Below are 26959 nucleotides of genomic sequence, written 5' to 3'. Positions count from 1 at the left end.
TGTTACAAAAAGTGATGTTTGGTGAAAGTTAGATTTGCTCTTTATTAACACTTTGGTTGCCTAAGGTTAAATTAATGATATACCATAGATTGCCAGCGCTATTTGTCTATGGAGAAAGTCCCCTTCTTTGCAGGGCTATAACTTTTTAAATTATATTGCTACATTGCCATTATTAGGGCCCATTCAAAGTCCTATATGTATTGTTCATTGTGAAGCAACGTTAAACTTTTTCATTCACATATTCATAGTAAAGTATGGTCTAATGTATAAGTATGTTTTCATCTCTTTCTGCAGCTTTCTCCAGAACGTGATATATAGCCCCAAATGCATTATATTGATGATGAAATACAGTTTGATGGCAATCAGCGCGATATAAAAAATTCCAACTAGACGTACTTCTAGAAGTTACTACACGTCATCTGATGTTGACCGGATGGGCGAGGGGGCGTTTATAATTCCGTGGGCAGCGTTATACCAATCATCTAATGTGGGTCAAATGTTCATCATAGCAGTTAGTGTCGAACACGGTAATATTACACGCTAAAACTCACCCCAGTCTCCGCGGGCCGTTGGGCGATCAGCGTGGGGTAGACAGTTTTCCATTATGGGATGTTGAAATAGTCGGTCCATTTCCAGGTTGTATAATAATATATACGTCCAAATCATGTTGTTTTTTCGAGTTATTTGCAGCGATCGATGTTCACTGTGTGAAGACGGAGTCTCTCTAACATTAGCGAGTGCCCGGACCCCATATGGAGTGAGTCCTACCGGGTTAAAGGTTGACATCCGGTTTCGATCTGCCGATCGGCCACCAGATGGCGGTCTTGAACCGCTAGAGGATTGAGAGGAGATCACACTTGTGTCTCAGGCCAGCGGAGGGACATTATGAATCCGATCGCAGATTTTTGAAATATTGATATAAAGACGACGTACAGCGTCCCCCGGCAACTTTAGCATGGCCAGCAAAGACGTCTAAAGACGCCCCCTGGCAGTCAAAGTGTTAATCCCAATAGGGAAATTCATTCTTGTTTGATCAAGAGGCACCTTTTATTTGTTTTAAGTGAAGTTTGGTGAAAAAGCAAGTTATTGCACTATTAATCCCAATAGGGACATTCATCTTTGTTTGATCAAGAGTAACCTTTTTTATATATATATTATTTATAAATGTTTTAAGTGAAGATTGGTGAAAGTTAGGTTTGCACTTCAATCCCAATAGGGAAATTCATCTGGGTTTGATAATTTGTCAAACAAAACTTATTTGAATGATTTCCTTGGCGTTTCTAGTTTTTAAGAGAGAAAAATCGATGTAAATCGAATGTGGTGTGAAAGAATCTGAGATTTTATTTTTAGGCCATATCTCCCAGCCCTAGTCACAGAATTATAGTACAGTGGAAAAGTAAAAAAAAAAAAAAAAGGCAGTGTAAACAATATAACAATATAATTAACTCAATTCCGCTGTGGCCCATCTGTACTGACTGACGCGCTCTGCTCTGCACCTCTCCTCTGACTCAGACCAAGGAGCGCTACGAGAAGTCGCTGGAGGAGCTGGACAAGGTCACGCCGCAGTACATGGAAAACATGGAGCAGGTGTTTGAACAGTGGCAGGAGTTTGAAGACAAGCGGATCGGCTTCTTCAGAGACGTGCTGCTGGAAGTCAAACAGCACCTCGACCTCTCCACCAATCACAGGTCAGACAGCACCTCGACCTCTCCACCTATTCGATCGTCAGTAACGGCATTCGCATTGAACACTAAAAACGGTTATCAGCCCGATCGCTATGAAAGCATTGCAGGATCAAGCTAGAATTGACGTCAAATCGCCCTTACCTTTGGCCGGGAGTAATCCAAAAAGACTATTCCAATTTCTTGATCGCCATCTGGTAGATCCAATCCCCATTTGGTCGACGGCATAAACTACCATAACATACGGATTGGGCATAGTTGACGGGCTTCGATGTAACCGGCAGAACTGTGCGCCTCCCCGAGAACAAATTTTTTTATCTGAGACCTGGGGTCATTCCACAGCCCAGGATACAATGTTAGAAATGGTGCTCGATACCGCTGCCTGGTAGGCCGGTACTGCACCTTTGGATTCCCACTATGCATTTTTCAGGCAACACACAGCTCCCTGAGATTGAATAGGGTATTAAAATCGAAAAAAAGAAAAAACGACCCAGAAACGAGAATCTTCGTTTATGGCACTGAACGGTTGGGGCACAGAAATGAGAATTCTCGTTTTTGGCAATTAATGTGTTAAAGGTATTTAAACGTTTTTTTTTTATGTAGACTAATCTTTTTATATATATATATATAAACTGTCTTTAACTATGAATGAACACAACATGAATTTACCATCTTTAGATTATAAAGTACTCAACCTCTACTGTCTTTAACTATGAATGAACACAACACTCTAACTTACCATCTTTAGATAATAAAGTACTCAACCTCTACTGTCTTTAACTATGAATGAACACAACACTAACTTACCATCTTTAGATAATAAAGTACTCAACCTCTACTGTCTTTAACTATGAATGAACACAACACTAACTTACCATCTTTAGATAATAAAGTACTCAACCTCTACTGTATTTAACTATGAATGAACACAACACTAACTTACCATCTTTAGATAATAAAGTACTCAGTGTCTACTGCCTTTAACTATGAATGAACACAACACTCCAACTTACCATCTTTAGATAATAAAGTACTCAACCTCTACTGTCTTTAACTATGAATGAACACAACACTCCAACTTACCATCTTTAGATAATAAAGTACTCAACCTCTACTGTCTTTAACTATGAATGAACACAACACTCCAACTTACCATCTTTAGATAATAAAGTACTCAACCTCTACTGTCTTTAACTATGAATGAACACAACACTAACGTACCATCTTTAGATAATAAAGTACTCAACCTCTACTGTCTTTAACTATGAATGAACACAACACTAATGTACCATCTTTTAGAGATAATACAGTTTGAAGTCGTTGTTCCTCTGAAAACATCAAACAGACTTTTATATAAGGTACACAACTGTTGCTCCTGGTGACCCATTTCAGATTCCAATGTTCCATTCCAGTTAGAACTGAACATTGGCTTGAAAATATTGTTTTGCAGGCGATAACATCAACTCCAGAACTCCCCAAGTAGAAAACCAGGTTCTTCCTGTATTACAGGGTTCGCACAAGGTCCTTGAAGTGCTTAAAAGTGCTTGATTTTTGACAAAAAAAAGTTGAGGCCTGGAATTCCTTGAAAACAGCCCATTTTTAAACAAGGTGCTTAAAAAGTAATTGAAATTCAAATCAACAGGTTGCATGGAAAGTTGTGTTCATCCATGATAACATTTTTCTGAATCAAGAAATTGATTTATTTTATTTAAAGTGTAACTAAATGTCGGAAATTGGTTTTAACCTGTTAATCTGTAAGCCGTATTTCGCCTAAAGGTACATGCCTAAGTAAATGGAAGATTGCTCCACTTCTGCAAGGTCAATTTGCATGTTCTTGGTATCTAGGGACCTGGGGGTATGTATTTCCAGTGTCAGAAATATTGTGTCTGTTACTAGGCTTGATAAAATTGTGATGAAACAAAGGAGAATATAAATGATGATTTATGATTTTTGCATCTTTGATCAAAAATTTATACGGTAGGAGAAAATGCTCACTGAGCTCATTCACCACCTTATTGAGCTCATGTGTACAAAAAATCTAAGCAAATGAACCGCGGGAAGATGATTAAACAGAAGGATTTGTAGATACAGTAATGATAATCGATTTTAATTATAAATTCATATTTGACCTTGAACTTGACCTTGACCTTATTATGGCCAAATCATACATCTATGGATAGGGAAAATGCTCCTCTTTCCAATGGCAGGGTTGAATCTGGATTTAGTCATTTCCTTGCGGTTTTTACGATAATTAGCATTTTCCGATAAATTTGTATTTCCGATAAATCGTATAAAACATCGGTAAAAAATATACACTTTGACTACTGTTTTTGATAGGGTTATGGTCTTTACTCTTGGCTACAAAAAAAATATATTTAAAAACATTGACCTCTTAATGTGGACGATTCTTTGCCGACCTCTAGTGGCTCGGTGTGCATTTCTTTTAATACAATATATATATAGATAGAATTAAAGCCCTATTTGTTGCCTGTCGATAGCCCTTTTCAGGTGACAAGATCCGTTCAGCGGTCCTCGAGTTACATGCCGATATGTGAGGCGTGCCCCAAAGTACGCAAAAGTACACATTACCACCCCCGACTCCCGGGGCTCTAGCTCCGTCAATCATTTGGCGATCTCGAAAATCTTTGCACAGGGTTGTAGCCAATGAGTGTGGCTTTCCAATGATACCCCATGATATGATAATTGGGGATCTAATATGGTCTCTATTGATCGATTTATGATAAAGAAAAGAAAAGTCCCCTATAGGGGGACCTTAAGGCTTAAATATTGGATCCGATAATTATTTCTATAAAAACAGCATTTAAAAGTGAATTGTAATCCCTTTTTTTAATGAAAAATAGTGCTTAGGAAAGTACTTGAAAGTCCTTGAATTTCATTTTGCAATGTCTTGTGGGAACCCTGGCATCGCCTCTCCCTCAGATTCCAGACCGTCTACCACACGCTGGAGGACACCGTCTCTGCAGCTGACGCTGAGGAGGACCTCAAGTGGTTCCGGTCCAACCACGGCCCGGGCATGGCCATGCTCTGGCCCCAGTTTGAGGTACTACAGAGTGAACCCATTAAGGCTGAGACCACTTATCGATCTATCCATAACTGCGTGTTAAGTGTCGTCACTTATCGATTTTTTAGAAACACTTTATACTATACTAAAATACTAGGTCTTGTGGCATGTTTTAGTTAAAACATCCCCATTTCATGTAAATAACATCCCTTTGGGCTTCGTTCCCTCCTAGCACTGTTTTTTTTTTCTTTTTTAATAATGTGCTAAATAAATAAACTAAACTAAACAGAGACCACCGACTATAAAATGAGAAGGATCACTGTGGTCGTTTTGAATGGGGAAATCTGTAACACTAAAGATGGCCGCAACGGCAAAGAATTTCTGCAAAATAAACATAATTAAAAAAAATATATATATATAAAAAATAATAATATAAAAAGAAATATCGATATTTATTGATAATTTTGTCCCGATTTATCGATTATTTCAAATGGCATATCGTCTCAGCCTTAGAACCCATACCAATACTAGCAGAGTCAGATTGGAGAGAGAGATGAAGGCAATTAATAAGGTGAGGGTGAAGGAGAGATGGAAGCACAGTGATACTCAACTTTCTCACTGGGCCGCGAGGTCATTTATCATTTGAATGTTTCCAAAACCAGATTTTGATTTGAAGCCCTCTGAAGATGAGCGTAACACCGGCTGTCGGAGGCTCTCGAGAGCAGACGTGTAGGTGACATGTGAAACTAGAGAGTCCTTGAGGAATTCGGACATACCAGCCGTTTGTGTATTTGATTTCCCATTTACTAGGAAAGTGGTGAAATAGCTCTAAAGTTGTGACATTTTGAGGGGGGGGGGCAGCAAGCACCAATTACAATGGGGTCCTTTGGCTTTTCACCCCAATATATTTTAATGTAATTAGGCGCATTGGAACCATAAGACGTTTTCAGCTACGACTGTATATCCAATGTATGCAGTTAACAGTCTAAGTCTATATCACGCAGTTTGTACAAAGATGTGATTTTCACTTTTTATTTTTATCTACTTGTAAATCGCGAACTGCTATTTAAATACCTTGGTTTATATACTGAACCACAGAATCAACATAACGTCGCAATTTGGGTCTAAAAATGTATTTGAGGCACAGAAACAAGCACATATACAGACCCCTGTGTCACTATGCTCTGGCCCCCAACATACAATACATTTTTCAAAATGGCCCTCCTGCGAATAAAGTCGAGTATCCCTTGTTACCGTCTGTAGTGTGATAGTAAAGGGTTAACCTTCTGTCGTGTGGTAATGAAAGGGTTAACCTGCTGTCGTGTCGCAGTGAAAGGGTTAACCGTTTGGTAGTGCTGCAGTGAAAGGGTTAAACCCTGGCTCAGCATCCAAAATGGTGTCGAGGGCCTTCTTCCAGTGGTAATATAATTGTGATATTGGTTTCAATAAGCATGGATCCCACAACAAAATCTTATTTGGATCCCTGACTCCATGCTATAGAGAAAGAAAGTATTCAAAGGGGAAAACATATGAAAAATGTCAGGGGAGAAGAAGCAAGACAAGGGCCATATTTCCACAACTTTTAGCTTGTCTGAAATAGTGTTGCAGGAGTTATATCCCACTTATTTTATCCCTGTTGTTGAGCCAGTGCTGTGAATAGATGAGCCTGGGGCAGTGGAGGAGTGGGGATGGGGGGGGGGGGGGGGGGGGGGGGGGGGGTGTATTGAGAAAGAGACAGGAAAAGAAGTGTACAAGCGTGCGTGAGCTTGCAGTATTACAAGGATTTACAGATATATGTGGGACGATCTCCGGCATATTTCATCAGGAACGGCCTGTTCCGTTTCCATCAGCACCAGCTTGTTTTTCCCCTCCTTTTGGGTGACTTGCTTCGTGAAAGATACTTTTGGGGGGGGTTGTCAAATTGGGGTGCTTAAAGGAACACGCCAACTTTTTGGGAAATTTGCTTATTTTGCCATCTACCCTGGAGTTAGACAAGCAGACACATACCCCTTTCTTCTCTGTGCATGCATTAGGCTTAGGGAACAGCCGCACCGTTAGCCTAGCTTAGCGTCATTCACTGGAAGTAGGTTCCTCCAGCAGCCTAGTTCCCAACAGTCACGAAATACACTCCAAATACACTCCAAATACAACTCCAAAACGTTCCTGTAAACATGTTGTGACCTGTGTATTTACCACGTGGAGAAAAAAATTACATTTTCGTTTTCTAAGCAGATATATACTCAAACTATTTCTTGCCGAACCACTGCTGCCTGGGCGCAGTGATTTCATCACCTCAAAAGAACAACTACAAGGCTTTTGAGGTGATGAAATCACTGCACCCAGGCAGCCAGTGGTTCGGGCAAAAATGCGGCTGTTCCCTAAGCCTAATGCATGCACAGAGAAGAAAAGGGTATGTATCTGCTTGTCTAACTCCAGTTGAAGTGTAATTGTCAACTTGTGTCCCCGGCCTTATCTACTTTGTGACATGGGCACACAGGTGGAACCTGTTGGAACACTTCCATGTTGGTTGTAACACTGTCTCTGCAGTGAATGAATGCCCTGCAGAACCCATATGAATAATGCCATAATAAAACTTAATGGCATGAACTCTGGTCATATTAAGGTTTAATCTGTAATGCTGTCAAAACAGTGACCTCTAGGCAAAAGAGCCCCGCTTGGTTTTTTGCGCTTTGTTTACTTTGTTTTGTCTTGGTCTGACAGTCTGGAGTTCAGTAACTATTATACTGTGAATTTGTCCTGACCTCTCTTGGCCGAGAGCTGAGAATCTGAAATCCACAATCCACACATCAGACGAGAACCATATCTATAATCAAAGCGCAGTACCATGTTGTCATCGTTTGCCTAGAGCAGGGGTTCTCAAACTTTTTTAAACCACGACCCCATTTTATTTAGGATTTCTTTTTGGCGACCCCACACTTAAACACTTTCAGTGCCGGCCATAACGTTGATTAATGTCCTTGAGTGCCATCATCCACTTCAATGTTAGCGTTAAAACGCATAATCTATGTTTTTAAATTATGGCTATGTGTCCTAATCTGCCGTCGCTTATCAATGACTTCTTTGCAGTCAACATTGTCGAAACGGATTGTTTTTTAATCGGTTCATATCCTTTTATAGCATTTCGAAAAGCTATCGTTTTCTCGAAAAATTCCGGAAAATAGAAAGATTCCCTCATAAACGGCATTTATTGGAATATTCTCGAATACACTAGACACGTTGTCATTTGTCGGCCTATTTATGAATAGTTTTCAAATAAACGCTAGATTATCGATAGTATATGTGTACTTATGCACGCTATAGAAGCGAGCTGAGAAATCGATTACCTCATTTCCTCAACATCACACACACACATAATACACATACGGGACACGCTGTTATCTCAGTGAATACAGCTCTGATTATCCTAAAACTGGTAACATAGACTCCTTACCTTAGATCAGATGTTCTCCAAAAAGATTATTCCATTTCCTGATCGCCATTTCAAATATCGATCGTGTTTATTGATTGATTATTGGCTGCTGTAAATATATATTCCAGGCTGCTTTCCAACTCGCGATCACTTCCATGTTCATCAGATCCCTCGCCAGCATAATGGAGCCAGTTGGCTCCCCCCACACAGATCCACCAGTCTAATCGAATGGCCTGCAGTTACACAGGGATAGACGATAGGGGGCGGTATTTTCCCATCTGAGCTCCTACAGGGGCTGCTGTACCAACGGGAGACTCGGTTGATGAAATATGAATTCAGATCGCTAATAAAAAAATCAAACGACACCGGCACTCAAAGTGTTAATGTATCATGTAATTTCAACGTGGAATTAAGGAATATCGAAATAAAAGCACACGTTGTTGAACTTGATCATGCATATTTATTAGAACATTTAATTACAGCACTATGTTATTAATTCACATTTATAAAACAAGGCATATTTAGCCAAAGTATGTTGCCAGAACATAAAAATAAACAGATTTTTAACTTATTTTTTACTTGCCAATGCGGTGTCACCTACTCTCTACAAGCACGCAGATGTTCACGATAGCTCTCTCTTGTGCACAAAGCTCTGCTTAGGCTGGTTCCCTCGTACCTAAGCGTGTTTCTGTGCACTAAGCAAAACAAGTATGCCCTTCGTTCCCAAGATGCTCTGAAACTGGATGTTCCCTATATGAGAACTGAATTGGGGAAAAGGGCTTTTAAATATGCTGCTCCTTCATCCTGGAACAAGCTACAGGAGGACCTAAAATTACCAGGACTGATCGCCCTCTGAGAATTTAAAACCATCTTAAAAACCTACGAATTCAGGGGCGGTCTAAGTGGCGCAGTGGGCAAGGCGCTCGCCACTAACGCAGGAGATGCTGGGTTCGAGCCCAGCTCTCTGCGTTGCTTCCGGCTTGGCTGGTCGTTCATACTAATACAATTGGCAGTATTAGGGGGTGGGAAAGCCGGTGGGTGGGGATCGGACGTTGTAGACAGCGACTCCTACAGGTCGGTTGGTGCGCCTGTACAGCAGAATCAGGAAGTATCGGGGGCAGCGTGAGCCTCCCACGCGTTACTCCTCGCCACTGAGAGATCGCGCTGTACAGGTGAAAAGATGCGACGGCTGCCTCCTCGTGTACCGGAGGGGACACGTGATGCAAGGCTTCGTCCACATTGCAGCCGACCAGTGGGAGGCATGGTCTAGCAACGTTCGAGACAGGGGAGGGAAGAATTGGATAATACGAAAAATTGGGATGGGAGAAAAAGTAGATAAAAAAAAATAACTACGAATTCAGTTCCCTCGGACAGTGCAACTGTGTTTGATAACTTGCCTGAAATTGGAACTTGCTGTGAATGTTTTATCTGTATTTATTTTTTATGTTGAAACTTTCTGCTGCCTTGCTTGGCCAGATCGCTCTTGAAAAAGAGATTTTAATCTCAATGATGCTTATCTGGTTAAATAAAGGATTTGATTGATTGGATACACTGCTGCAATTGCTGTCTACCGCAGACTAACATGCAAAACGTTTTTATTAGGTAGATTTTATAGCTTGAGCTGCATATTAAATATTTCTTCCATATTTCCTGTTCAATCGATTTGCCCCCAAGTCTTACAATGGCAGGGACAACACTGGAAGTAACAATTTATTTTCTACACTTTTTTTCCTTTTGTATCATCTGACTATCTTGTCCTCACTAACTAACCCCCTGCCTCCCTCTCCCCTCCCCCTGACCAACAGAATATGGACTGGTCCCATCCTCGCTCCCATGCCAGAAGGTCCTTTGTAGTGAGTTCTGCACGGAAGGACTTTTCTATCTCGACGGTCACAGGGGCGGGGGGGTCTTTTTTCCACACTTTCACTCCTCGGAGTTGGATGTTTTTGTGTGTATTAGGTGTGTGTGTGTGTGTGTGTGTGTGCAACTATTCCAAGTTGGCCCTTCATTATTTAAGCCGGAGTATGAGTAAAGACAAACACGTGCGCATGTAGGTATGTGCGTTAGGGCTGGGCGATATGGCCTAAAAATAAAATCTCTGATTTTTTTCACACCACATCCGATTTACGATTTTAATCGATTTTTTTCTCTTAAAAACTAGAAACGCCAAGGAAATCATTGTTTCCTTGTTGTTTTTATTTGACACAAAACAATTATCAAACCAAAATGAATTTCCCGATTGAAGTGCAAACCTAACTTTCACCAATCTTCACACAAAAATTATAATAATAATTATATATATATATATATATATATATATATATATATATATATATATATATATATATATATATATATATATATATATATATATATATAAAAGGTTACTCTTGATCAAACAAAGATGAATGTCCCTATTGGGATTAATAGTGCAATAACTTGCTTTTTCACCAAACTTCACTTAAAACAAATAAACGGTGCCTCTTGATCATCAAACAAGAATATTTCTCTATTGGGATTAATAAAGTGCAAATCTAACTTTCACCAAACATCACTTTTTGTAAAATAAAAGGTGACTCTTAAGAAAATATAATTAAAAAAACATTAAGTGAAAATCGATTTTCATTTTTAAACATCGTCCTAAATCATGAATTCGAATTAATCGCTGAAATGTATTTATCGCCCAGCCCTAATGTGCGCGCACTCACAGCACTGGCCTGTCTGACTGAACAATACCTGCAGCGCCACATCTACTGAAATGAATAGACGTAGCGCGTCCCTTCCCATCATACCTGGTGGATGTTTCTATAAATGTTCCTGGACGTCTCGACCCCCCCCCCCCCCCCCCCCCCCCCCGAATCTTTCTTCGTCCCTATTTCTCAGCGTTCCACCCTCTCTTTCCTCTTTAACCTTTCACCTCTGACCTCTTGAGTGACCCCCCCCCTCGTGCAAGTGTCAAGTCAAAAAGAGGACACATTACGGAAGAGGGTTAATTGATTAATTATGAGCTGTGGAACGTGTCCGTGAAATGAACCCTTTCACTGCCACACTACAGAATGTTAACCCTTTCACTGCCCCATGACAAAGGGTTAACCCTTTCACTGCCACACTACAGAAGGTACAGTCCCTGAATGGTAGATGGGGATCAAAATACCCATACATATATATATATATATATATATATATATATATATATATATATATATATATATATATATATATATATATAGACCCATATATACTGTATATAACCACATTCTCTGGATTTGGTTCTACCTCAGTTTGGGACAAATATAACTGTAATTTGGGATGGTTTCCGGGACGGTTATGAAACTATAAATAAATGTAAGCCCTGGCCTCCCAACACTTCTTTATGACCACCATGTTTTTGTGTGGTGACTGATTGGAATGAGGAGACTCGTTATATAATCTCATATGCACACGGAGGAGATGCAGCTAGCTAGTCCACCACAACCCCAGAGTCGGGTCATCATCGCCATCTTGGTTCAGGTTGAACCCTGCCCTGTTGTGTGTCACATGACATCAGCCTACCTTTGTGATGTCACTGACCCACAGAGGTCATGGGCCAGGCCGCGTGTTGCTTAATGACAGCCCTACAGTGCAAGAATGTGACAATTTGACCATGTGACCGCGGGAGAGCGGCAGTGCGGAAATAGGCTGTCTCTAAGACAAACTCTAACCTTAACCAGCTCCTTAACAGCGCCTAAACTTAACCGTTCTAACCTTAACCAACTCCGAAACAATGCCTAACCTTAACCTTAACCTTAACCATGCCTAACCTTAACCGGCGAAAGAATACACGTAAAAAAAAAAATCACGTTAAAAAAAAAAATTTGATGGGATTCGAACTCGTCAACAACGGACCGCAGGACCGCTGCTCTGCCAGGTGAGCTGAAGCGCCGAATGAAAATCATGGCGGATTACTAGGGCGGTTGCATAATTCCGCTCTCGCTCTGCCGCTCCGCTCGCTCTGCCGCTCCGCTCTGCGGTTGCCGCGCCTGCCGCGGGGCATGGCGCAGCCAATCAGGGAAAACGCGGAAGCAAAAGCAGCACTGTAGGGCTGTCATTAAGCAATAGGCGGCCAGGCCAGCAGGCGTTTGAACCTTTTGAAAACGGGACTGAAAGATCTGGGGGTAGGAGATGAGCCTGGGAATGGCACAGCTCTGTATGAGAGCGTTATGTAAGTCTACTGAACCATGATGACTGGACTCAAATATTTTAAAGCATAAATGAATGCAAGTCGAGCTTGGATCACCTATATAATTATGAAAGTCTGGAAACGCCTGGTTCTATTGGCATATTCCAGATCTGAAACGGTCCTCGTCATAGTATTGGTCCACCTTTGTTTTGAGCCACTTCTTCTCCTACGCTTGCGGTGGTGGTCTGATGCCTGCTGTGTGGTGTGTCTCACTAGGGGTGATGGATATATATATATAAACGCACAATGTTTGCAAGAGCATCGGAATTGATGGAGTTCTGGACTGTTGTTTTTGGTGTGTTCATTGCAGTGTCTGCTGTGCCGTTCCTTTTTGAACCGAGCTGAATAAACAAAGCTTATGAGAATTGGCCCAGTGAGCAAGCTTGGCACCGTGTGGCTCTAATGTGTGTGTCTGTGTGTGTGTGTGACCCTGTGTGTCCACCAGGACTGGTCCATAGACCTGAACCGGACCCTGAGCAGACGAGAGAAGAAGAAACCGTCTGATGGCGTCACTCTGACTGGTATCAACCAGACGGGATCAGACCAGCCGGTCCAGCTAGCCAAGACCAGCAACAGGTAGATGTGCACACACACACACACACGACATGTAGTATGAGTGGAAAACATATGTTGGAAGATAAACAGGCAAATATTTGAAAGAATGTAACCCCCCCACACACACACACGCACGCACACACACACGCACACACACACACACACACACACACACACACACACACAGTGCTGAGTGGAAAACATGGAAGATAAACAAACGTAGGAGCACAATTGAGAAAATGTAACCGTAGCACACACTCCCTGTCACTAATCCAAACATCCTTCTTCCTAGAGATGAGTCAGTCAGTCACCCCCCCCCCCCCCCCCCCCGGTAAGGAATGCTTGTAAAACATTCCGTCGGAAAGCTCCGGGAATGACGTCTCTAGCTCCACGGCCGTTTCCATGGCAACAAAAAACATTTAGTTAACGTCCATCAGTTGGGGGGGAGAAATAAATCCCATCGCTGGTAGACTGGAGTCACTTGGAAGCGCGCCAGAACTTTAGTAATGTGGAAATGTGCCGTTGGCGTGCCAAGATATTCATTGCATGGGTTTGTACCAGTGAGGTAAAGGTCTTTACACTTTGGTTCTAGCCACATACATACACTCTTTATATTCTTCATGAAAATAAATATCCACTACTATTATCTTCCTTTTTAACAGATCATTTCACAGATAATTTGACCCGTCTCAAACTCCACCCTCTTTTACTGATCCTCCAGTCATGGCTGTTTTGTGAGCCTGTTTTGAACTTCCTCTGGGCAGCTCACGGAGAGGCTATTTGCAGTTGCAAAGTCGGTCCAAACCGTGTGATAGGTCACTCTACCGTCTGTGGATGTTGTACACAAACGCAACACACTCTAGCCGAACATCTTTAGATGCTTCAGTTTGAAAACATGGGTCGTCTGAAAACTTTAAGAAAGCACTCATACGGTTCTTTGTCTGAAGAAAAAAAACTAAAAGAGCCCACATTCAAATAAATAAATCGCATGTCTGGCTCAAAAGCCTTGAGCAGGTCTGTGGACTCAGGATTGATGACCTTAACCCTTTCACTACCACACTACAGAAGGTTAACCCTTTACTATCACCGTCTGTAGTGTGATAGTAAAGGGTTAACCTTCTGTAGTGTGGTAGTGAAAGGGTTAACCTGCTGCCGTGTGGCAGTGAAAAGGGTTAACCTTCTGTATTGTCGCAGTGAAAGGGTTAACCGTTTGGTAGTGTGGCAGTGAAAGGGTTAAGAGGTAGTTAAGAAGCTTTACTGTCATTATACTGCCGTGCAAGACGGCAACACAACAAAATGATGATGGCACTCCCTGATATTAGAAACAATATAAAAGAAAGGCATAATAAAAACCAGTACAGTTGTAATAAAAGCAGTACAGTCGTAATAAAAGCAGTACAAAGTCAAAGTACTCAACATGTTATCCAGCATGCAAATAAGCTATCATAATTAGCAGTGTACTATCTGGCAGCAACACATTTTAAGATAAGTGTTTTGAGCCTTTAATCATTTAATCCACTCGTCAGCTGCTGCTCCGTGACTGGGCCATGCATTAAAGCGTTCAGTCTCCAGACGGATTTCAGTTTTTTTTTTTTTTTTTTTTTTTTTTTTTTGAGTCTGACGGAATTGGCTACCTGGTATAATATGATTTGTAGATGCATACAGATTGAAACAACATTTAGCCAATCAGAGGAGTCAAATATCATGAAAAAGGGCATTTTGACCATTCTAACCAATCAAACGTGAGCTTGACGCACACACACGCTGCTCGCAGTGCCCTCCCCCTCACAGACCCGTCTTGTCACAGACCCGTATCATTTGCACCGAAGATAGCAAGCGTGCAGGTCCTCTTTTAACACCACTGAAGCATTAAACAATGGCCCAGTAAACTATTCACTTTAGTTTACTACACGAGGCGTTGTCTATCGTTATCTAGCTTGCTAGCTGATAGCTCATAACATAATTGAAATTCGTTTTTGAAGCTGTGGCTAACGTTAGCCAGCTACCGATCTTCGGGTGGCTAACGTTAGCTACCTAGCAATTGTAGCTTGTAATACGGGCTGTCCTGGCTGGCTAACTTTTAATTCGCAATGGAGTGGAGCTAACTAACTGTACAAATCGATGTGATTGGCTGAGACTGTATTTTATACGGTTGGCTGCCTGGCTGTTGTGGATTCGGGTAGCCAGCTAGCAGCTAACACCAACTCAACGTCAACACTATGTTGACACACTGAGCGAGTTTGCCGACAGCAATGTAACAAACAATATGGTCCGTGCGGAACCATTATCCCCGACACATAGTTCCGTGTGTGAATAATGTTGAGCCACCACAAAAGATGAATCCAAAGTTTAATATAGTAAGAATAGTACTAGGCTATATTATAACACATCTTTGCAAGTAGATTACATTAGCAAAATGCCCTTTTGACATGTAGCCTACATATTCATAATCATGAAAGTTTATTTGGAAGTATTTTATATTCTGTACTTAGTCAAAATGATCTAGTTCCCTTAAAACGCTAACGCTATTAAATAAAAATATATAGTGGAGGTTAAAATAAGAATATGACTTGGCCTGAAAAAAGTTCAGTCAGGAGATTTTTTTTTTGCTTTAATCCCTGCTGGCCTCCGCGTTGTGTCATTTTACTTGGATGTCTCATTAGCTGTCTCACACTGTATCAACCCCGTTGGTACATCCGTAATCAGAAGAAACCACACTGCAACGTGATCTCTTTCCTGATGTTTATTTTCTCGTTACTACGTGACACGCTACCATGGCAACGGCTGGTCACCTTTAACACACTAAATGTCCGTTTCTATCGATGTCAAACTCTCCCCGTAGCTCTGACCAAACCTCCCCAACCAGTGCTTATCAGTGTTTATGTTAACAACCTGCCGACGACCTCGGAGCCCATGGCTCTATTAGAACTGGCTTCCCAGTCTAACTTGAAAACACACACCACTAAATACTGTCCTCCTCATCTGAGATCTAATAGCAGATGCTGTCATCTACAGATATTTACATCATTATATACACATTGAAAAAAGATAGATTCCTTCAACATGATGCAAACAAGTATCAATAACCAACTATCAATAAACAAGTATGGCACATGTACCCATTGCACAGTCAGTGGGGTGAATCTATATGTGTATATATATTAGGCCTGTCCCTAATATATACAGTATATATATATATTATAATTTTTTTATTCCATTTGGGCTGTGGGGGGTGCTTAATGTCTGAAGCAGTCGACTAGATATTTGTCAAGTGTGTTCATTAGACGGGTGAAATCCTCTTTCAGTGTCTCTGTGCCCGTTTTTTTAGGCAGTTAGCCTCGCTGGTATGCGCGCCATTAGCGTTAGCCACGCTTCTAGGTCTCTTTGCTTTTGGAAAGAGTGATCCCAAAAACAAAACAAAAAAAAGTTGTTGCATTTTTTTTTGGCAGTCGACTATGGCTCCTTTCGATCGATTAGTTGACTATTCGACTAGTCGAGGTCAGCCCTAATATATATATATATATATATATATATATTTGTGTGTGTATATATATGCATGTTGTAGAGGGCTTAGTTTTGAATGGCATTCCAACCTCCTGACGGGGAAGATAAAAAAGCTCCTTTACGGGTTTGATAGGCGTTCTTTAAAAATAACATCATGCTATAAGCTCTGTAGCCTTTTTGTAATTAACAAAGAGTCTCTGTGTTTGATGTGATAAGACCAGCTCTAGGGTGTTGTTGGATGTAGTGAGTTGAGCGTCACGCATGAAGACACGAGAGGAGTGTAGCTGGGAGCGTCATGCATCAAGACACGAGAGGAGTGCAGCTGGGAGTTAACGTGGGGAATGTCGGGCACGGAAAACATTTGACCTCTGAACTTACTAGTATTCACTATAATGGGGTGCGCCCGCCTTGCTCTGCCAGCATAATGAAGCACATGTTTTGTTTTAACCAGAGATAATATATCCAGCATACAGTATGTCTAAAGGTGTGTGTGTGTGTGTGTGTGTGTGTGTGTGTGTGTGTGTGTGTGTGTGTGTGTGTGTGTGTGTGTGTGTGTGTGTGTGTGTGTGTGTGTGTGTGTGTGTGTGTGTGTGTGTGTGTGTGTGTGTGTGTGTGTGTGTGTGTGTGTGTGTGTGTGTGTGTGTGTGTGTGTGTGTGTGTGTGTGTGTGTGTGTGTGTGTGTGTGTGCGTGCGTGCGTGCGTGCGTCACAGTTGACAAACCATTAAGGGAAACCTACAGACGATGTGGATGACTTTAGTTTGACCTGCACTTGTTGATTTCAGGAAGGCAGGTCTCATTCCTCATGTTGTGTATATTTCTTTTCATTATGCCCCCATTGGTTAACCTACGTATTCCAATCAGATGGCTATGGTTTGAATTGGCACGTTTGTCCTTTGGTCTCCGCAATAATGAGTTTTTTTCTCCTATGCCAAAGGCCTATATTTAGGTTAAACTTTGTTTATTGACTGTTGCCCATGCAAGGTAGCATTTTCCTAACAGTACAGTGTTTGTTGTAACAACTCCCCTTTTTAAAAGAGGCAGATGGGCGTAGCTCAGTGAGCACAGTGTGACTATGTAAATAAAGGTGTTGATATCATTAGTCTACTAAACTAAGCTACGCTTTTTTAATTTCTGTAAACATGGAGCAGGAAGAATGGGTTAACCTTCTGTCGTATGGCAGTGAAAGGGTTAAGGGCTGTATTTGGGAGAAAGCATGGTGATTGCATTCACGTTGATTCTACAGACATCCTCGGAATTAAATAATTATAATAATAAAAAATACGACAATCTTTGTCTCATTAAAAATTAGTGGAATAGGCTGTATTAATATTCCATATTTATGCCGTCTTGTTGCACACTCCTAGCCACCTGCGCTCAGCGCTCAGCACACACATATACTGTATAAGTGCGTAATGAATCGTTCCAGCAACAGTAGGCTTCTATTATTCTAATGACTTGTTTTATTAGGACCTTGTGGATATGCGCTGCCCCCTGGTTCATGACCTCACTCACCAACCCGCAGATGGAGCAGGAGGTGGAGAGCCAAGCATGCAGTCGTTCTGTATTGACACTAAATAAGATGTCAGCTAAGATGTCATGTTCTACAGTATGACTTACTACTATAGGGCAGCGCATATCCGTGATCTCCTTATAAAAGAAGTAATTACAATAATAGAAGCCTACTGTTGCTGGAACGATTCATTATGCACATACTGTGTGTGTGTGTGTGTGAGCTGAGCGCAGGTGGCCAGGAGCGCGCAACAAGACAGCATAAATATGGAATATTAATAGTCTATTCCACTATAGCTATAGTGTGCTGCATGATAATACATTTGAATTAGTGCTGTCAGGCGATAAAAAAAAATGTATCTAATTAATTACAGGATTTGTAATTAATTTATCTAATTAATCGCATTTTAATCGCATAACCATTTTAGGCCTGATATTTTATATTCTATAATCATATTTCAAATTGCATGTGTCCGGTGTCTACAAAACCTTCTGTTTAATCATCTTCCCTTTATTCATTTGCTTAGATTTTTCAGGTCTGGTCAATTTTAGCATGGTGTTATTCAGTCAAAAAAAAGAAAAAAGAATTTAATTGATATTCTCATTTGGTTCATTACAATTTACTCACGCCTAGTAACAGACACAGTATTGCTGACACTGGGAATACATTCCCTGAGATCCATAGATGTCCCTAGAATCAGATACCAAGAACATGCAAATGGACCATTTAAAAAAAAATGTAATGTTTATTCTACGTTCTTATGGAATTAATGAGATTAAAAAAAGATTATAAAAAAAAAAAAAAACGGCTGGGTGGCGTAGCGGAGATTGCGCTCGTCACCAATGCAAGAGACTCCGGTCTGGAATCCCGGTGTCAGCATTGCCTGCGGCTTGGGCCAGTCGTCATACTATCTCAATTGACAGAGGTAGCGGGTGGAAGTCGATGGGTGGGGATTGGACGTTGTGGACAGTGACTCCTACAGGTCGGTTGGGTGACACCTGCACAGCAGAGACAGGAAGTATCGGGGGCAGCGTGAGCCTTCCACGCGTTACTCCTCGCCACAGAGTCCGCACTGTACAGGTGAAAAGATGTGACAGGCTGCCTCCTCGTGTACCGGAGGGGACACGTGATGCAAGGCTTCTATCCTCACTATAGCCGACCAGTGGGAGGCATAGTCTAGCAACGTTCAAGACAGGGGAGGGGAGAATTGGCGATACGAAATTGGGATGGGAGAAAAATTGAAAAATAAGGAGAAAAAGTGGATCAAAAAAAATATATATATATATTTACATATAAAGAAAATAGATTTTTTTATAAATTGTTAATTTTCATAACGCGATAATTTGCTGTGTAATTAGTTAATCTAATTAACGCGATAAACTGACAGCCCTAATTTGAATATAATCAAATTTTGTTCAGTCGCAAATCGCTTCGCGCTACCTGTTGAATACTGGCGTCAGCACAGCGCGGATGCAATGTTGAGCCTCTCACTTCCATTTTGCACACGGCCCTTCGCCTTATAAGGAGCTGGCGGGGCGTGTCTGTATGAAAATGTTCGTGTACGAGAACACGCTTCCAGTTTAAGAACGAGTGACGTACTTTATTCAAGGAGTTCGCAACTGCGATCATTTTGGCAATTTAACTCATTCAGCGCCAGTCACGATGATAGTCGGGTTGACTCGCCATCGCTTGAGCGCCAATCACGAGTATAGTCGGGTTTTAATCGTTATTTCTTTTATTAGCGATATCCATTCATTTTCATCCATCCAGCCTGATGTTATCGTTGGGAATGGGTCTGAGCTCGCAAAAGGGCAAATACCGCCGCCTATGCCTTCCAGCTGGTATTGCACTCCATTGGGAATGGTGTAGTTTCTTTTCTGGGACGATCTGAGCCGTGCGGGCGGGGTTTAAATACTCAGGCGAGGTAGGCCTCAACAATGGCATGGAACAGTAACCCCGCCCGCCCGTCAGTGTGTAACGGTCGGTAAAGTGGTATGGACCTCCACAAGCAGTATTTGGAATGGCGATCAGATAATTGGATTATTTCTTTTGCATTACACCAGATACAAGGTAAGAACACTATATATACTTTTTATCGTTGATCTGATATTTATTTCTACCCCGATTGACGCTGTCTCTGTGTGTGTGTGGCTGTGTGCCGTTGGGTGCAGGAGGTGGGGGGGGGGGGGTCCAGGGCTATTTTCATTCTTGCACGAGGAAGGATAATAATGATGATCTAGCATTGAATTCAGGAAGATTCGATAATCAAGCGAAAAATTACAACTTGTTTATGTTTAGTGTGTGTATTCCACTAAAGGGCTATTATCGCATCTTTTCCTGGAATTACTAAGAATCACAAACTATACTCGTATTCAAAACGGTATAAAACGGAAATGTACAGATGAAAAAACAATCCGTTTTGTACATGTTGACTGGAAGCAACTCACTGATAATCGACGGGTGTATTAGACCCATAGCTATAATTTAAGATATATTTTAAGCACTCGCAAATCTTGCAGTCCCCCCATTGATTAAAGCGGTGGCGTTCTAGCGCCCTCTTGCGCATTAAGCGATGGCGCAGAATGAGTTAAGAGCACCGCTCCACGCGCTGAGGACTCCGGGGGGGGGACTATCGTAGGTTTTCTCTTATGAACTTCCAACTAGGGCTGCAACGATTAGTCGACATAATCGACGACGTCGATTATAAAAAATCGTCGACGAGAAATTGTTGCGTCGATTAGTCATTAAAAAAAAAATTTATTTAATTTTTTTTTTTTTTTTTTTTTTTTGTGCACTACCTATCTTTGTGAGAGTGGCTTCTCAGGGTTCCAGACAACATCATAACATGATGATCCCATAGCAAATGTTGGACATTGAAAACATTGTTCCCCTGCAGGAGATGATGATCAGACTAGACACACAATACATTACACACGCACTCCTCTCACTCACACACAGCGATCAGAGTAAGACACACACATACACACTCCTCTCACTCACACACAGCGATCAGAGTAAGACACACACACATACACACTCCTCTCACTCACACACAGCGATCAGAGTAAGACACACACACATTCACACTCCTCTCTCTCACACACAGCGATCAGAGTAAGACACACACACATTCACACTCCTCTCACTCACACACAGCGATCAGAGTAAGACACAGACACATTCACACTCCTCTCACTCACACACAGCGATCAGAGTAAGACACACACACATACACAAATTACACAGTACACACCTCTCACTCACACAGCGATCAGAGTAAGACACACACACAAATTACACAGTACACACACTCCTCTCACTCACACAGCGATCAGAGTAAGACACACACACATACACACACACACGGACTCCTCTCACACACAGCAAACAAAAGTTATTTAAAGTACACTTCCACTTTAATTTGTATTATTTAATTTATTTATCTTGTTATGAGTGATTGCTGTATTGTTCTTCAAATACATTTTCATTTAAAGTGGCTTAAAGATCCAAATTCAAATGTTTCATGAGTCATTATTTTAATTTGCTATGGGATCATCATGTTATGATGTTGTTGTTTGGTCCTGACAAGAGTCTCAAAGTCTGGGGTGATGGTAGACAAGCAACTCTGAGGTCATGCTCAATGTCCAATCTGTTCCTCTGCTCTGTCTTCAGCTGGACCAGAGCTGAGAAGCCACTTTCACAAAGATAGGTAATTAAAAATAAAAATAAAAATAAAAATTGTCGACTAATCGAAAAAATAATCGGCAGATTAGTCGACTACCAAATTAGTCATTAGTTGCAGCCCTACTTCCAACAAGGTTATTTATGAGGAAACTTACGAGAATGTTGGTGCATGAGGTCCAATGTTCTTCCCAGGACACTGAAGGCTAGTCACGATTTTGTCTCTTGCTATGAAAGAGTGTGTACAAAACAATACGTTACATCTCGGAGATTACTATAATGTGGGCATTTTAAAATGAATCTTTGTTCACAGAGAGTGTGGTGGAGAAGAGGTCTGAGGTTCTTCTCTCAAGCCCAGAAATACTGGGCCTAACAGGAGATTGGTCAGGGTTTTTCAATAAATGCATTCCCACAACATACTATTGTAGTAGGGTTATTGAACAGGTTTTTCTACCACATGGAGAGGAAATATAACGAGAAACTCGAGACAAGACCTTTGAAAAATAATATCAAAACTCACAATTGTAATATCAAGTGAAATAATTGCAATATGATATTTTGTTCACATCGTGCAGACCAATTCCATATGGTCCCAATGTTAGATGTCTCTGGTATAACTCTGTATGTTGTATGTCCTCACCAGCGTTCAGTGTCATGTTACAATATAACAATGGGGCCTCACATCCACCAACGTGCTGCAGATAACTGTGGCCACTATTCCTCCCCATCATCATTGTTTGAACATGTCCACAGGTCAAGTATGTCACGAACATGGAACTTGAATTGATAGAAACAGCCATTCCCCTTCAGATCTAATGTTCTTGAACCATCACTTGGCTGGTATACGTCAAAATGGCCGCCATAGGACGTTTGATCATTTTGTTATGGATGTTGGTTTGGCGCCCGAGACTCATTAACATGGCAAAGGGTATCATTGGGCTGAACATTCCAATGGCAGTTGTGATGAACATTCAAACAGTTTTGAGTTTCGTACACATGGAACAATGCTCATTCAACATGATAACAGTATCAAAATCCTATGGAAGCCTAGGGATGGGCACCGAATCCGGTACTTTTAAGGGTACCGACCGAATCACGTCGGTACTACCGAGTACCGTTTCACGTGAGATCCACCGGTGCTACATTTCGGTACTGTAAAGAAATTCCGATGACCTGAACATTTCGTTTACCGCGAAACGAAACCTATGAAGTGTGCCGCACGTTCACGTCAACGTTCACGTGCACAATGCTTACCTAGGATTTGACTTGATTCAACAACAAAGCAGTCGGGGCAATGGCAAGCCGAAGTGTGGTTACACTTTACAAAGCTAGATGCAGACAGTGCTCGCTGCAATATTATATATTATATATATATTAACAAATTGTTCTAAATAAATAAATAATGATAATAAATCATTTGAAGTTTGGACACATTTTTTACAACTGAGGTAGGTAGATTACATTTTTACAGACTAAAGTATCTAGAAAAGGTACCGTTGGGTACCGGTATCGATTCACAAATGTGAACGGTACCCAACCCTATGGAAGCCATCATGTGTCTACTGAAGAAAACGTCACACTTTCCAATTACTCGAGTTGCCTCCTCTTAGTCGATTAATCGATCGGTTTGATTTTTGTCGACCAGGATTTTGTTAGTCGATCGGTAATTTTCAGTCTGTTTCTTTTTTGTTGAATGAGTTATTTCCTGGAAAATGCAAAGCACTACATTTAAAGACACCCTTCTGCACGTCTTACATGTGGGAAATACAATTTGACTGATTTGTCATTTTAAATCAACCTACGACTATTAGTTGACTGGGAATTTCTTTAGTCGATGGCAGCCCTAAAAAATACCCATGATGCACTAGTAAAATCCCTTTCCATCCATTCAAGCTCTGTGCTGTTGTGTGTGTGTATATATATATGTGTGTGTGTGCGTGTGTGTGTGTGCACACGTGTCACAACCCTCCATTGTCTCCCCGTGTTGTCAGCCTGACCGTGCCCACTAACACAGCAGCTGTGGGCACGAATCCCTTTGAGGATGATGATGAGGATGATGATGAGGAGGAGGAGGAGCGGGAGGAGGAGGAGGAGGAACAGAAACAGCAAGAGACTACCGTGGTGGAGGAGCAGACGACGGTCATCAGTGTGCAAAAACAGGAAGTGAAAACGTTGGTGAAACAGGAGACACACTCTCCACCCTAACCCCACCTCCCCTCCCTGCTCCCCTTCTCCCATTTGGTTCTAACATTCCACCAGTATTCCAGCCTTTCTCATTCCCTCCTATGTCTCTTTCTGTCTTTTATTCGTTTTTTCTCCCATCTCTCCATAATCCTTCTCCCATTTTACATCTTCCTCTCGCTCTTCCTTGCTTCATCTTTCCCTCTTTTCCCGGGCTGGCCGATATGTTATATATCATAATATTTCTTCCTTATTCATCATGTTATATAATGATATTTGGCAGTAATGGCTCTTCCAGTACAATTTACACTGTGATACGATGTCTTTTTCTCTTAACACTTTCAGAGCCGGTCGTGTTTTCCTTTTTACCCCCATGAATGCCCAGCAACCACTTCAATGTTAACGTTAATATCGCCTAATCTATGTTTTAAATTATGGCTATGTGTCTAATCTGCCCGTCGCATTATCAATGACCCATTTCCAGTCAACATTGTCGAAGCGGATTGTTTTTTTATCGGTTAATTTCCATTTTATAGCATTTTGAAAAGCCCTCGTTTTCAAGAAGAAAAAAAAAGAATCCCTGATAAACGCTGATGTACTGTAATATTCTAGAACGTTGTCATTGTTCGGCCTATTTATGAATCATTTTCAAATAAACGCTAGATTATCGATAGTATATGTGTACGTATGCACGCTGGTGCCGCAAGCTGTAAATCGATTCTCTTATTTCCTGATCACTCGCACAGTCAAAACAGCCATATCACATATAGGGGGAAAGCTTATATCTCCGTGAAAAAAGGTCTGATTATCCTAAGACTGGTAAAATAGATTCCTTACCTGAGATCAGATGGTATCCAAATGGATTATTCCAATTCCTGATCGACCATTCCAAAAATCGATCCTTTTATTGATCCCACACTTATACTGTAAAACAGTGTATACACGCTGTGCTGAGGGTCCAGCATGAAGCTGATCGGCCCCACATGCGTGAGAAGTAAAATGTGGAGTCCCGGTTTTTTTTCCCCATGCATTTTCATTGAGTCCAATCCAAAAGGGTGAATTACCATCTGGGAAACGATAAGGGGGCGCTTTTTCACATCTGAGCGCCTGGGGTGGCTGATTTACCAACGGTAGACTCGGTTGATGAAATATGAATTCAGATCGCTAATAAAAAAAACTAAATGAGAAAAAACGAATATTCTCGTTATGGGCATTCAACCCGCGGGGGGTAAACCCGAAATATCTCGGGTTGGGCATTCAAAGTGTTAATGGAATTTAGTATAATAATAATAATAATAATAATAATAATAATAATAATAATAATAATAATAATAATAATAATAATGAAAACAGACGGCATAACAGTGCATGTTCACGGTGCAGCACTCTAGTGCAGTATTCTCATCCAGTATCCATCTCAACATTATACTATAGACGGGGTTCGCACAAGGTCCTTGAAGTGCTTAAAGTGCTTGATTTTTGTCAAGAAAAGTCTAGGCCTGGAATTCCTTAAAACAGCCCATTTTTTAACAAGGTGCTTAAAGTCCTTGAAATTCAACCATTCGCATTGAAAGATTTATTCATCCATGATCAGATTGTTCTGAATCAAGAAATCTTATTTTTTTTTAATCTAAAGTGTAACTAATTGTCGGAAATTGCCATTTTAAAATGGAAAATAGTGATTGGAAAAGTACTTTAAAGTCTTTGAATTTCATTTTGCAATGTCTGTGGGAACCCTGTATAGAATATTGGTGATGATGGTATTTTATTAGATAAGATATTTCTTTATTGATCCCCTTGGAGAAATTCATTGTGTGGATCCATGGACCTTATAATACATGTAGATATAATACAGTATCCCTCCCAGTAGGGCTATAATGATTAACTATTTTAATGGAATCTTCAAAGCTTCAACAGTAATTATAGGTAATAAAATAAAGCTAATAATAATTATCAGCAAATACTCTAAGCTTCGTTCTTCAACCGTGCAAAGTTTCATCGTGGCGAGTAAATAAGACTCTGTGGTAGATCGATCTTCTTAAAGTTCTCGTCCAAGAAGAACGGATTTTCAAAATGAACGTTGGATTATTGTTTCCATACACTATTTTCTAATGCCAATGTAGGCACATTTGAGTGGTTTAAAAAATAATCTTGATTTTGGCGATCGAAGCTTCAAAGCATTCGTGTCAGCTCTACCTCCCGGCCCTTCTCTTTCCTCTCATTCCTCCATCCATCCATCAACCCGCCCCTAACCCTGTCCCTCTCTCTCCTGTGTGTCAGGCGCCTCTGCATGGTCACAGGCATGAAACCTGACTGGACACAAACCCCAAACGTGTGTCTGTCCATCACTCCTCTAACAGTGCCATGTCCTGCAGCAACGTTGTGTGTTACGCGCATGTGGTGCATTACGCGCATGTGGTGCATTTCCTTCTGCCGGTTCCTGTTCCGTGCTCCTGTTACAGTCAGATCTGACCCTAAATACAGGGTTCGCACAAGGTCCTTGAAATGCTTACAGTGCTTGATTAAAAAAAAAAAAAAAAAGTCAAGGCCTGGAATTTCTTAAACAGCAAATTTTTTAACAAGGTGCTTAAAGATTCCTTGAAATTAAAATCAACCATTCGCATGGAAAGTGTTGTTCATCCATGATAAACATGATAATCCAAAAAAAAAACACATTTAAAAGTTAATTGTATTCTTTTTAAATGCCCTTTTAAAATGAAAAATAGTGCTTGGAAAAGTACTTGAAAGTCCTTGAATTTCATTTTGCAATGTCTGTGGGAACCCTGTGAATACAGTATTGCGTGACACCTTGATTGGCCGGTCCTGTTAGCTATACCCGCAATGTATGAGGATGAATTGGCTACATAATATAAATCCTGTCTCTGACCCATCTCTGAAATGTCCATGTTATCTAAATCTGTGACTCGTTGATTGGCCAGTAATTTCAGTTATACCCATAATCTGTGATTAATCATTAACCCTTTCACTACCACACTACAGAAGATTAATAACCCTTTCACTACCACACTACAGACGGTTAACCCTTTTCACTACCACAGTAATAGTGTGGTACCGTCTGTAGTGTGGCTGCGAAAGGGTTAACCCTTTGTCGCGTGGCTGCGAAAGGGTTAACTTTATGTAGTGTCGCAGTGAAAGGGTTAACCCTTTGGTAGA

At 41.1% G+C, this 26959-nt stretch overlaps 1 protein-coding gene across 1 annotated transcript in view; it reads left to right on the top strand.

Moving 5' to 3' along the window:
• pacsin2 (protein kinase C and casein kinase substrate in neurons 2) overlaps positions 1-26959 on the top strand; it is a 99232-nt gene that overhangs the window by 68298 nt on the left and 3975 nt on the right. The window contains exons 6-9 of the mRNA XM_084330402.1: positions 1513-1688; positions 4623-4743; positions 12799-12929; positions 23596-23775. Of these exons, the coding sequence (XP_084186528.1) occupies positions 1513-1688; positions 4623-4743; positions 12799-12929; positions 23596-23775 (608 nt within the window). The remainder of the gene's footprint in view (positions 1-1512; positions 1689-4622; positions 4744-12798; positions 12930-23595; positions 23776-26959) is intronic.

This window comes from Notolepis coatsorum, assembly GCF_963971535.1.
Source record: "Notolepis coatsorum genome assembly, chromosome: 15".
In the NCBI taxonomy this organism is placed as follows: Eukaryota; Metazoa; Chordata; class Actinopteri; order Aulopiformes; family Paralepididae; genus Notolepis; species Notolepis coatsorum.
This window is presented reverse-complemented; position numbering and strand designations above follow the sequence as displayed.